Below are 14,186 nucleotides of genomic sequence, written 5' to 3' on the forward strand. Positions count from 1 at the left end.
TTTTTGTTAATAAAATAAATAAATTTTAATTCATTAATTTACTGCTAATATATTATATTATATATTATTATATATTTATTTTTATTGCTTATTTAATGTTACGATTAGTACAGATTTTTATTATTTCATGAAGTTTGATATTCTAATATATCTCTCTTTTACGTAAAATGATCTTCGTTTCACGATCTTTAATCTTACGAAAGTATTACGCTAGAACTGGATTTCGGAAATGTTTCCCATGCATAAAATGCAAGGAACGTGTCAATTAATGTCATAATACTTTCACCGCTCACGCAAATTTAACACGCGATTTGAATTTATTGCGAAAGAGTTTAGATTCTCGATTTAAAAAAAATTTTGTCATTTTGCCAGAAATGAAAATAATATGATTGTCAAAATCAAAAAGCCAAAGATATTAAATAATAATAATGTAATATAATGCTATTAAATGAAAACGTAAAAATAGCTTCTTGTCACGATACCAACTTTGAATAATTTCTTTCAGAATTAGTAGCTCATTTTTTCTAAATAATTGTTAAATAATTGTTTAAAGCTAAATTCATAATTTATCATTTGTTTAAGCAAATTATTATACTTCGAAGGATTTGTAACAGAATATATTTTGAAAGGTGTGTTTGTAATAAAGATAAGTTTATTATACAATAAAATGGTTTAAAAATAAAAAACTTAAAACCTGTATGTTTAATCTAAAATTTTGACTCTATACAGTTGGTCTGCTACTCTTTCTTCTACTTGGTCCACTGGTAGATTTGAGTTTGGGTGGTGGATTCTCCAAGGCGTCTAATTCTTCGTCGGTCAGCTGATCCTTGTACCAATCTTTGCTATAATTAAATTATTTGACATATATTTAATGATAAATGAGACGATAAAGAAGTGTCATCAAATGTTCAAATTAAACTGTCTTTTTTTTTTATAGATTTGTAAAATAGGAATACGTAAATAAAAACTTTTTCGTCTTTTTATAAAAAGAAATCTCTATTTTATGTATAATAATTTAAATTGTAGATCTATTTCTCATTATTCACGTTTTTTATCTTTATAATATAATATATAGATTAAGTTCTTCTCTCACTTTTAACTTAATTTTTTTATTTAAACGTACTTTTTATTAAAAATATTTAAAATATTTAAAAAATAATATTTTTCTTATATAAATGTGTTATAAATTTGTTAATTATAAAAAAAAGTACTTGTTATATAAAAGATCTAAATTATTTTTACAAAAAAAATAAGAAAGATCATTTTCATTACATTAAATAATGATAATTATTTATAATACATAATTTTTCCTATTTTAATTTTTTTAATTTATCATCGTTATATTTAAAATTGCCTGTTTTTATGCTTCTTTATGAGAAACTTAAGTTTTGCTGCACAATTCGTACCATTCGGGTATTTTTCTAGCCCAGTCGCACTTTCCACTGCGTTCGTCGAACGCCTGACCGAGTTTGCATCCGCTTCGCCTCGGTATCTCACCGTTGACACACACGTAGAAGTACTGGCAATCTTCAGTATCAGGATAACGCGGATGCGTCGCGGCCACCGACTCGTTAACCTTCGGACAAGTGAAGTTGAAGAGTTCGCGGGAACCGCAGCCCTTCTTCTGTGCTTCGTCCGGCCAATTGCAGATGCCGGTCTTTTCAGAGAAGACCAGACCCTCCGGACAAGTGATCATGTTAAATTTGCCCTCCACGCAGTAATAAAAGGTATTACAATTCCTGGGGTCCTCATGAGCGAAGTAGCCGTGCATGCGAGGACAGTGTGGTGATGGTTGTGGTTTTTCTATAATAAACAGATGGAAAAATGTATAAAAATGAAATAACTAAATGAAAAAAATAAAATTTTTTTCTATAAAGCAGATCATTATATGAAATAAATTTTACGAAATTTGTATATTGTTCAAAAGATGCACATGTTAACATTTTTTAAATAATATTTTTCGGAACGACTTAATCTATTTCGTGAACATATATTATATTTAATTTATGAAGGATGAACTAGGGAGTTCTCTTACGTAGCTTAGATCTTTTTGTACAATCGATACCAAATGGTAAATCGCACTTCTCATGCTGCGGGCTAAAATCATTAAAAACAAGACCGTCAGGGCACAATTTGTCCGTTATTTTGCCGTCTCGACAGTCATAATATTTATCGCATTGTTCTGCGTCTGGAAAATATCCATTGGGTTCTGGACATTGGTCCACAAGTTCTTCGTCATCCTCGTATTCTTCCTCTGGCTCTTGTTTCTTCGGTGTCGTTGCCGAAGCAACCCTTCGGCGACTTTGCTCAGCGGCCTCTTGCTTCCTTGTCAGAGCAGTGACAGCTCCTGTGATAAATTTTTTTATATTAATTAAAATATATGAATGAGAGATTGCATATTGACAAGAACAAAAAGAATTGTAATTAAATTCTTTATTAAATCCTTATTAAATTTTTAATTCTAATAATTTTCCGACAATATTTTATTAGTACTGACTCACATAAAGTATTTCAGTAATTTATGTATTTTGTATTCGTTTATTTATGTATTTGTTTATTTGTTTATTTCAATTTTTATTATTTATTGTGTATTTAATATATGAAAAATTATTTTGGGGAAAAAATATCGAATAATTAAGGGATTACATGAAATTTCAGTCTCATTATCGTTAAATTAAACTTTTTATGAGTTCAAATTCGAAGCCTTTTGCTTGAACTACTTTATGTCACGAACTGCTCAAACAAAAAATAAAACGAATTCAAGAAAGAAAATGAAGGAAGACAAGAATGGAACGTTAATATAAGAGGGTCGACTGGTCTCTTGGCATGTTTTCAAGGCAGTACATCGTCTGCGTCCCTGAAGAAATGCCGGTCGACCTCACAAGCCCGAGCGAAGAAAGTGAGAAAGTGGTCGAGCTGCTGTACGTATACTCGGCCGACCACTCAGAACTTAAATGTCGCTTAATCGGTTCGGCCTAATAGTTTTCAAATGCACTTAGTAGATTTCGATTCCTATATAAACAAATAACAATAGACAACTTTGCATCAATTTTCCAGAACTTTTTTCCTAATTATATATCTTAAATTAAAAGAGCTTTAAATTATTTTAAATTTATTTATCTTATTTATTATAAGAAATATAGAAAACAAGGAATAAAATAGAATGTAATGTAAAATACAAATAAAAATAATCATTTTTCAAATTTTATAATATAATATATGTACATAATTTTATAATTAATTGAAAAAAATAAGTTTATTTTTTTGAATTTCATTTATTTTATATTGAAATTATATTAAATATATAAATAAATTTATGAAATACTTGATAGATTTTTCGGTATATATGTTCTACATATGGCAAATATTAAAGAATTTTCATTTTTTTAACCAATTAAATTTTTTATCCAATTAAAATGGCAAATAAAAAAGCTAAACCAGTTATACAATTCAAAAGATTCTATCATAACATTTTTACATGAGAAAAAGAAATTTTAAAAGGATATTGGAAAATTCAGATTTATTTCAGATTTCATATTATTACAGCTACTCGGTTTTTTGAACTAATAAGTCGTGTTAAGAGCTCACCGAGGCATATCAGGAGAAGAAGGATCTCCGTCTTCATCCTGATGAGAAAGACGTCGATTGAGAAAGAGTGACGTCACTATGTACAATGATCCAGTCGTAGTAACGTGGTCGTATTGGTGACTAGAGACTACTGGGCCCCTTCGAACGTCGGGATCTTATATGCGGCCCCCACTTCATCCAGGGTTACAACACTTGGTGATCACGTAGAATCTATGGGGGGAAAACCGACAATCATCTACATGTATACACACATGAGTACAATGACACGCATTGATTGATATGATTTTCCATCAATGTTTTGTTCGTATGAAATTGGATATAAAATTGTACATTGGAAAATTGCATATATTAGCATATAAATTATATCAAAATCATAGACTGCATAAAACTATCATTGTTTTTAATATATATAAAACTGTATATTGATAAATATCTATCAATACTACCCTAGTAAAAAAAAATTGATAGAGAACGATTAAAAACGATAGGATTTTTATCAATTTCTATAAGCATCGTTTTCTATAAGTTTATATCATTTTCTATCGTTAATCTCGCGAGCATCACAAGTGATCGGATATGAATTCTACCGTATATTATCGGATTTTATAAGATTTGTACAAGATTCCTGTAAGATCTGATTCAAATTAGTGAATTTACGAATTAAATTCCATATTCGAAATGATAGAATTTTTCTGTCGTTCACTATTCCGAAATAAATTTGAATTTTCTGGTATCTTTTTAAAATTTCTTTTTCTCACGTAAAAAATGATAGAATCGTATCTTTTGAAATGTACAACATTTTAATTAAAAAATTTACACTGTTAAAAAAGTAAAAATTCTTTAATATTTGCCATATGTAGAACATATATATCGAAAAATCTATCAAGTATTATATTCATTTTCAAATTTATTTATATACTTAATATAATTTCAATTTTCTTACTAGGATATTTATGATTTTTACGTATCTATTAATAACATATAATATATTCTATCAAAATCATTTTGAAAAAACGTCAATATTATCAGTCAAATCTTTGTTAGTAATTTTAATGTGAGTTTCAATATATGTTTATCTGTGTATATGTCACATAATTAATGTATTTTGTAATTATGTTTTTGGTGTATTTGTAATTATTTATTAATTTTATATAATGATTCATATCACATGTAGTACAAATTTTAATAAATCTAAATATTCTAAATTAAATTATAATAAGTACAATTTAAAGCAAACTGGAAATCGGAGGATGTGCTATAAAAGCAGTGCAAAGTCTTGCGGAAATCTCAAGTTTTTCTGGTAACTTTATTTACCTGTAAGATATTTTTAGCACATTAAAGTCCCTTTCGAGAAAACGACATGAAATTCCAGTTTCTTCCCTTGATGTTTCTAGTTTTCGTCTTTATACATCTGCTCCATAAAAATCGGGGTTTGATAATATTGATTAATCAATAATAACTATTATTTCACATTAAGTTTCATCAAGAAGAATATACGTAAATTAATTAAAAAAAGTTTTTTAAATAATACTTTATATCCAAATAACATTATAATATATAATGTACTTATTAATTTATACTTTTACTTTGTTAAACAAAAATATGGTATTATTAATACTATAAATGATATTAATAATAATAATAATAATTTATAAAATAATATATTTTTCAAATATATAAAATGTATTTAGCAATAAAATTTGTATTAATATAAAATTAATTTTTGTATTTTCAATCATTTCTAAAAGAGATTCTAGAAATTCTAGAATCTTTCATTTTTAGAAATATATATATATATATATATATATATAAAGAAATATTTAAATATTTTCTTATATTTGTATCTTAATAATGCAATTTATTCAATTGTTTTGCACATAATTTATGATGTACTTGCGGTAGTTTATTTAGAAAGGTGAAGTATTATTTGCAGATGATTTCAAGAAGTCACGACTGAATAGAGACCCGCGTTAAAGGTCGTTATTTACGAAACTAGTTTTTTTTTGCATCTTGGTGTTTAGGAATGCAATATGAATATATTTCTCTCATCCTTCAATAAATAGGTCTCTAAGTTAAGTTTAAATATAAATATAGTTAAAATGTATATCTTTAATCTCAATTTTATTTATTTTTTCAAAATTTTATTTTAAAATTTTTTGAAACTTGTAATAAGATCAGATTAATTATGATTAATGATGACTGGATTTTTTAATCTTTATTTAAATTCCGAAAAAAAAATTTTTACGAAAAAATATAGAAAAACTACATAGATTGAGAGAAAATCTTAAAAATTCTTAATTTTTCATAGATATTCATAAAGAGAGTGGCGTTGTTTAAGAGCGGAAGATTTCTAGGTTTTTTTCAAACAAATAACACCGTTTTACGTTCCACTACGAATGAAAAACTAATAATGCCTAAAATCTTGTCTTAATCTATGAAGTGTTTCATAAAAATTTTTCCGTCAGGGATTATTATAAGACGTCTTTTATCGATCTCACCTAATACGAAGTCTCTTTATCCCACCAGCCACCTGGATGTCTTCTAATCCACCATTTCCTCAACTCCTCATAAATTAATATTATAATAGCGTACGGTACACCAAGTAACCACCACTCTGGCTTTAAAGAATACGTTTTCAGGATGCGATCCATGTAGGGCGCGTAGCAAACTACACAAGCCAGGACGATTTCAAGGAGCAGACCCAAATTCAGGACCCAGTTACCCATACCCTGGCGCAGTAATGAGTTGCGGCGAGTTTTACAAACCATTGCATCTGCCACTTGAGCAATCACGATGCTAACAAAGAAAGCGGTGTGACAAGTGTACTCGAGGACCTTACGTTGTTGATAAGTCCATTCCTGTCCAAAACTGTCTTCCAAGTCATTCACTACCGAACTATCCCACATTGATCTTAAACCCAGAAGACGTTTCGGCAGAAAACCATGTTCCGCCATCACCACGAAATACGTGAAGAAACCCGCGCACGCTTCAATCACACCAATCTGACCGTAAGCCATGAAGATTAATTTTCGGCTAACTAGATGATCGCTTTGAGGTATTCTGGGCTTTCTGAGAAGAAAAAATAGGAATGAGAGAAGATTAGATATTTAAATATTTTAGTAGTTTATCTAATATTCCATTTTAAATCTTGATAATCAAACTTATAAATTAAATTTTGGTTAATTAAAATTTAGCCAAATCTAATCGAAGAAAATAGAGTTTTATTCTTTACTTGAATTTTATTTGTTTCCCGCGAAGAGAGATTTGTTTAAATATTTATATTTAAAGATTGCTAATTTTTTACATTGGACCAAATATTTCTTCATGATATAATCTTTATGATTTTGTATATTATAAGGAATGCTTTGTACATTTAATACCTCAACATTATATCCGATTCAGATTTCTCGTAAGCCAAAGCAATTGCTGGCCACATGTCTGTTCCCAGATCGATGCATAGTATACAAATTACACCGACCGGTAGAGGAATCCCGAGAACAATGAATGCTAAAAAAGGCGTTATTTCCGGCACGTTGCTCGCCAAAGTATACGCGATGCTCGACTTGAGATTATCGAATATTCGCCGACCCTCTTCAATGCCTGTCACTATCGAAGCAAAATTGTCATCTAGTAATATTAAGTCCGCTACTTGCTTACTCACATCGGATCCTGACAATCATAATTAGAGTTAGACAGCCGTTACAGCAATCGTTTACTGAAATTAAAGAATTTAAGAGAGTACGCGAGAGAATTTTAATTCTCCACAAATTTTTATCTTAAAAGTAATAAGAAGAATATTTAGATTTATTTTTTAGAAATTTTGCCATTAATTATATATTCATATTTTTTTCTATGATGCCACCTGTGATGCCCATTGCGATACCGATGTCAGCTTTCTTGAGGGCCGGCGAGTCATTGACACCATCGCCGGTAACCGCGGTAATCAAATGCAACCGCTGGCAGCTTTCAACGATCTGCAGTTTTTGCACCGGTGATGTCCTGGCGAATACAATCTCCTGATGTTGCCTAATCAGTTGGTCCAGTTGTTCCGGCAACAAATCTCGTAATTGTGTACCAGTCACTACAATATCCTGCTTCCGGTTGCTGTTGGCATTGTTATAGTCATCGTGGTCGGTAATGATGCCAACATACTTGGCAATCGCTTTGGCGGTATCAGGATGATCACCGGTTACCATGATAACTTTGATGCCGGCGCAACGACATTTGTACACGGCATCAGGAACAGCTGGTCGTGGCGGGTCCATCATGGCTATTAGACCGATCTATCATAAAAAAATATAATTTTTGTTTAGAAAGTAACTGTTGATAAAAAAATTAAAATCCAAGAATTGAAATTAAAAAATCTTGAGTAGTAATAATTTAAAGAATACTTGTAGAGAAAAATTAAATATTAAAGAAATACCAATCTTAAATTTTCAAGAGGGAAATTTGGAGGATCGGCCTCGAAGTGATAACCCACGGGGAAAGCCTTGGTCGAAAGTTCGAGATCGGCAAAGCCGAGAACGCGTTCACCGTTGTTCGCCAGAATATAACAAGATTCCGTGTACGCTGATCTTATCTCTTCGTTCAAATCTTTAGTCTCGTTACCGAATGCTACAGTCGAACAACGTTCGAGAACACGTTCTGGAGCGCCTTTGAAGGATATAAGATACTTGCTGCGAAATAAATGTATGTTCGCTTGAAATTTGTCAGTCGAATTAAAAGGAATCTCCAATATCTAAAGAATCAAGATAACAATTTTATTTATGATACAATAATAAACTTTATTTTTATTTTAATATTTATATATTAGTTATTATTTTTTAATCTATTGTATGTATCTATTATTTTTTAAATTTGGATAAAATAAGATTTATTTTGAAACAAATTTAAATATATAATTTACTAGGAAATCTGTCAAGATTAAAAATTAGAAGTTGACATAATATATTGAAGTAAGCTTAAAAGAAGATAATTTTTCAATGGATTAAATTTTTCAATGGATTAAATTTACGATTGACATATTAAATATAATTCTTTTACTCAATCAAAAAATTTAATTAGACTTATTTACTTTAACATAATTTTTTCTGAAGGAATCAGTTCCTCCTTTTACAAGGATCTCCATACATCTTAATAAAGCCGCATCCGAGGCGTCTCCTAAGATTTTTCTTTTATTTAATGGTGGCAAAGGTTCATCCTTGAGTATCGGTGCCCATTCGGCGCGATTACAGAGACTCGCTACTCTGGCCAGATTTTTGAAACCCGGATCATTGATATATTTCCTCCACGTGTCTGACGACATCACCTCGCACAGTTGACCGTTGTACCACACGTGTCGCACCTGAAGTTGCACAATTGCGATGGCAGGAACTCGATCGTATATTCAAAGTGAGAAATGTTAAATGATCAATGTTGTTAAAGTGAAACACCGTTTACATAAAAGATAGTGCTACGCAATTCTATTTGCAAAAGAATATATTGCAAAAAGAATATACCAAAGACGAATAATAGATAAAACATACATAGGGTTAATAAAAGAATATATTCTGCTATAAGTATAATTATCATGAAGTAAATATAATATCTATAATATTTAAAAATAAATGTAACATACATAATTATAGAATAAAGTTAATTATAATTATATAAAGTTGATTATAGTTATAATTATGTACTAAAAACGTTACAATTATATATGTATGCACGCACGTTCAGAATAACAAAGAAATGTGAAATGTAAAAAATGGAAGAAACTAAATGAGCAAATCTATAGATACTATGCATCCTTTTGCAATAGTTTTTCGCAAAAGAGGAAATGGATCGTACAGTCATTTTATTTTGCGTAAGAGTGCCAGTCTTGTCGCTGCAGATAACGGCAGTGCATCCCAAAGTTTCGACAGCCTCGAGATTCTTTACTAAGCAATTCTTACTGGCCATCCTCTTGGCGGTCAAAGTCAGGCTAACCGTCATCGTGGCGACGATGCCCTCCGGCACATTCGCCACGATGATACCAATCAGAAACAACACTGAATCGATCCAGTCATGTCCCATCGCTATGGACATAGTAAAGAACGAAACTCCTAGGAAAATGGCCCAGCATGAGACTAGTTTTATGAAGCGGTGTATTTCCTTCGAGAGAGGCGTAGGTCGGGTAGGTAATCTTGAAGTTAACTTGACTACTCTGCCCATTACAGTATGATCGCCACAAGCCACTACAACGCCTTTTCCGCTGCCTAAGAATTAATTATATTTTATGTAACAATTATTCACTAAATCTGAATTTAATAGTCATTTAATATGTTTTTTAAATAAAATTAAATATTGAAAGTAATAAATTTTTTAATTATTAAAAATTAAGATTTATATAAACTATAATTTGTATATTTTTTATGCTCATGAGAAAGAAATTTTTTAGATCATATTATGGTAAAATATTTTTCTTTTTTTTAAACAGTGTACCTTCGACAACATTTGTAGAAAAGAATACCATGTTCTTCGCTTGAATAACACTTCCGGTTTGCGGAATGTTCGCCATTCGTATCAATGATATCGATTCACCCGTAATTGATGCATTATCGACTTTCAAACCTTTATTAAAATGACAAAATTATTTTTTACAAATTATTAAACTTACAATTTTTATTATATTTTTATAAGATTTCGTTAACTGTAATTGAATTTAATTAATATGTTCACAATAAAAGTTAGAAGTGTAATAGAAAAATTATTAGATAGAGATTAATTTCTCACATTAATTTAATTATCAGAAACAGAAAAAACAAAACTTGTTGGGTGATAAAAGTTGAAAAATTGTTGTGTTGTATTTCCGGTTTTCTGTCTTTTTCAGTTCCGTTATTTATGTTTTTTTTTTTCAAATATAATTCTTCTCTGGAAGAACTTTCTATCGATGAAACAATACGAGAAATTGTCGCGAGTCGCTTGTGAATGCGAATTCGCACAAAAGAAAGGCTTGTTTTTTTCCATCTAAGAACAGCAAGAAGGGATATGGTGGCAGGACATACTTCACCTTGACATTCCAGGATCCTAATGTCAGCAGGTACCTGGTCACCGGTCTCTAACAGGACGATGTCGCCGACCACCAGCTCGGTCGCCAGCAACTCCTTTCTCTCACTATCCCGTAAAACCTTGGCACATTGCGGTATCATCTGCTGGAACGATTCCATGATGCGTGAACTCTTAGTGTCTTGATAGTAACTGAACACGCCAGTGATCATGATCAGTACAATAAGAACTAAACCGATCCAGAGGTGATCCTCGGAAGCTTCACCATAAGTATTCAATTCCAAGAAATAATTGCCAAAGCACAAACTGGCACCTACCTGCAAATTAAATATATTTCTTTTTTTCTTTTTGTATACTTCAATTTAATATTGTTTTCAAAATAGAAAAAGTTCGTAATAAGAAAAATAAAAAATTGCTACCCATATTAATAAGGAAAATCCTCCGCAGAATCGATGCAAGATTTTCTGAATCTCCAAGGTTTTTTTTGGCGGAGTTAATGCGTTTGGCCCCTGATCTCGTAAGCGATTTCTCGCAACAATTGTAGACAAACCTCGTTCAGAATCCACTTGTAAGCTTTGCAGTAGATCCGCTGCTGATTTAATATGCACATCCGTGTCAATATCCTGACGAAGAGCATCCAAATCGCGATTGCGCTGCTGTTGCACTTTGCGAAAAAATCGCCACATTTTTGACACATGCGAGTAAAATTACTTAAAAAAAGTTTTCAAAATTTAAAATGTGTATATCGTCAAAATTAAAACGCGTATTTTTCTAAAAACAGTGTCATGAACAGACATGTGAAGTTACATCAGATAATCAGAAATTGCGATAATCGATTTGTTTTTCGTTGTTATTTTCTAAGATTGATTGATGCGTTAAACGTAGGAAAATAAGAAAGAAAAGAGGAGAATCTTTGCATTGTTTTTCTTTTTATTATATACTTTTTAGTGACTTATAATTATATTTATAATGCATAAGGTATCTTCACATTTAAAATGTACAAAATCAAGAAAGTGAGATGTGGTAAATATTTGCTTTTATTTATAAATAATATTATAGCAAATTTATTTTTCTCATTTCTTTACAGACGTTTAAATTCTTATTTAATAAAAATAGTTCCTATTTAACATAGTTTTTTGAAAGAGCTTTTTTTCAATTTGCCGTTTAATTTTTTATTTATTTTTACATGTCCGTTCTTATCATCATACTGTTTTGTCATTAAGAGTCCTTTATGTTAGTTAAATTTATAAATTAATATTATGTTTACTTAATATTTCTAATAAGAAACATCTTAAATTTAAAAAAACCTATATTTAAAAATAAATGTTAGTAAATTTATTGATATAGGATTATTAAAAATATAAATATAAAAATAAAAATAAATATAAAAATTTCAGCGCTGCAAATCTGTATTTTAATATAATAACAGTTCTCTAATTTTACATTTGCAATTCTGTAATAAATGAGCCAATGCACGTTATTGCTAATAGAACAAACAAGAAAGAAATTTCCATCAGTAAAACAATTATAAATGTATATCATGAAAATATTCGATAATAAAACATTGGCGACAATTACAATCAAACGACATCGTTGTAAATAATTTAAAGATTATAATATATTTTATATCGCATATTGTATGTGTATTGCGTATTTTTTTTGTAAATAAAATGAACAAGAACGTGAATTATTGCGTTGCAACAAATACAGGTGTTAAATAGAAGAAATTGGAAAACGAACTAATTTATTAATAAAACATAAAATGTAATAAAATGAATTATATAATAAGTTTATGAAATCGAAAATAATTGATATGATAAATTAAAATAAGAAGTTTAAAAGAATAATATTACAGTTTTATCAATATTGTACCATTATTATTTAAATATCACTTATTAAGCGCTTTAAAGATGACAAGATTACTTTCCTCGTTTATAATCTGCAGGTAATAAATAATTACAAGTAATACTTTTGTAATAGTTTACGTCAGTAATATGATTTGTAGCACTATTATGCTGCGAATCGTCAATTATAAAATCTTTAAAAGGGCACTTAACAAGCCGACGATTCTCTGCATCTAAACAATTTTTGAAATTTTAATTATCTTAGAAATTAAAATGAAATTAAAATGAAATTTTAATGTCACAAGAAAGAAATGGAAAGCAAGAATAATATAATACAAAAAGAAATATTTAGACAATGACCAAAATTTGATCAGAAAAATTATCTGCTTACTGATTGCAACTACCTTTGGTTTGTTCCTATCACATGTACGCTCAATTTTATGAAACTAAACTATGAACTTCCGTTCAGTGTGTGCCTTTTGAAAAATTCTCTCAGCTTATTGATATTTATATTCTCTATTGCAAGCGCTTCCTTTTCACATCTGTCAAACATGTATTGTCGCTTCGTGATCTCACTCTAATCTCTGTTTTTCAGAATCTCGGCATCGTCGTGTTGCTTTGAAGTTTTCAGCCCTTCTTTGATATCATCTAATTTCTCTTCTGAGAATTGTTCCAACATGATTCGAAACGAATTCAGAAATTCTTCGATTCGTTAATCAACGTATTCGGTTGTGCATTTATCTGCCTGAGTGTAAACAGTTATAGAATATCCTAATATACCGTTGATATCTCTCGCATGAAACTAAGCTTTTCTTGGACTTGTAGATGATTCATGGTCCTTTCATTATTATCTAAAAGTATAATAGATGAACGTGAATCAAATAAAATCAATCATGGTAATCGGAAATGTTATTCACATTTTATTTACTATTAAAAATAAATATAAATTGAAGATTCCATGCATTTAAATGTATAAAACAATGTTATTAAATATTTACGATCATCAGCTCAATTAAAATCGATAATTCAATCGTAGCAGTACCGACTTGATAATAATTTATCATTACTGAGTTTATATCAGTTCGGTTAGTATTTTTCAATTTGAAATAAAATATGCATCGGAATATCTCATTGATTAAAACAAGCAATATCTTTTCATTCAAGGAATCACAATTAATTTTTTTGATAAATTTTTGTATAATATTGATCGTAAAGATTTTCGTTACGTTCCAATGCCTTCTACAAGGCATTGGATGTACAGATTATTTGTGGATGTTACAAAATTTTGGAAACCTTTAAAATTATTTATGTAGAGTATTTGTGAACGTGTGTACACGTCACCATACTTTATCCATAATTCCATATCCCTACGAAAAAAATAAGTTATATACAGCTATATACAGCTGTATATGTTATTAATTAAAAATGATAAGAAATATAATAAATATAATTTATTTCAAAATTAATTGTTATAATTAATCATTAATTGTTTTTTCCTAGTTGTATAAGTTTTTATAATTATTTTATAATTATTGCAATTATGCTTGGTAATAAATAACAAATTTATAAAATTGGAGAAGTTCATACTCGGTGAACTTCTTCAATTTTATAAATTTGTTGTAGTATGCTTTGAGTTGTTGCATTTTAATAATTTTAAACAAGTCCTCCAAAACAGGGACTAGATTCATTATATAGTTTGTAATAACCATCAACCAGGGCTGCAATATA

General features: G+C 29.6%; 2 protein-coding genes and 1 pseudogene across 2 annotated transcripts; all 3 read right to left on the reverse strand.

Moving 5' to 3' along the window:
• Positions 1-602: 602 nt before the first annotated feature.
• LOC105619107 (peritrophin-44-like) lies at positions 603-3,625 on the reverse strand. The gene is made up of 4 exons (XM_012200638.1): positions 3,589-3,625; positions 2,036-2,347; positions 1,407-1,803; positions 603-842 (listed from the first exon to the last, which is right to left on the reverse strand). Exons 1-4 carry the CDS (start codon positions 3,623-3,625, stop codon positions 722-724), a joined length of 867 nt encoding a protein of 288 aa, XP_012056028.1. The 3' UTR covers positions 603-721.
• Positions 3,626-6,086: 2,461 nt separating this feature from the next.
• LOC105619192 (sodium/potassium-transporting ATPase subunit alpha-like) lies at positions 6,087-11,300 on the reverse strand. Its single transcript, XM_012200718.1, has 9 exons — positions 11,034-11,300; positions 10,619-10,931; positions 10,051-10,179; positions 9,418-9,824; positions 8,663-8,932; positions 8,012-8,326; positions 7,451-7,871; positions 6,969-7,257; positions 6,087-6,657 (listed from the first exon to the last, which is right to left on the reverse strand). Exons 1-9 carry the CDS (start codon positions 11,298-11,300, stop codon positions 6,087-6,089), a joined length of 2,982 nt encoding a protein of 993 aa, XP_012056108.1.
• A 1,609-nt stretch (positions 11,301-12,909) lies between these two features.
• On the reverse strand, positions 12,910-13,813 carry LOC105619193 (annotated as a pseudogene).
• Positions 13,814-14,186: the final 373 nt, after the last annotated feature.

This window comes from Atta cephalotes (genome assembly GCF_000143395.1).
Source record: "Atta cephalotes unplaced genomic scaffold scaffold00019, whole genome shotgun sequence".
Classification (NCBI taxonomy): domain Eukaryota; kingdom Metazoa; phylum Arthropoda; class Insecta; order Hymenoptera; family Formicidae; genus Atta; species Atta cephalotes.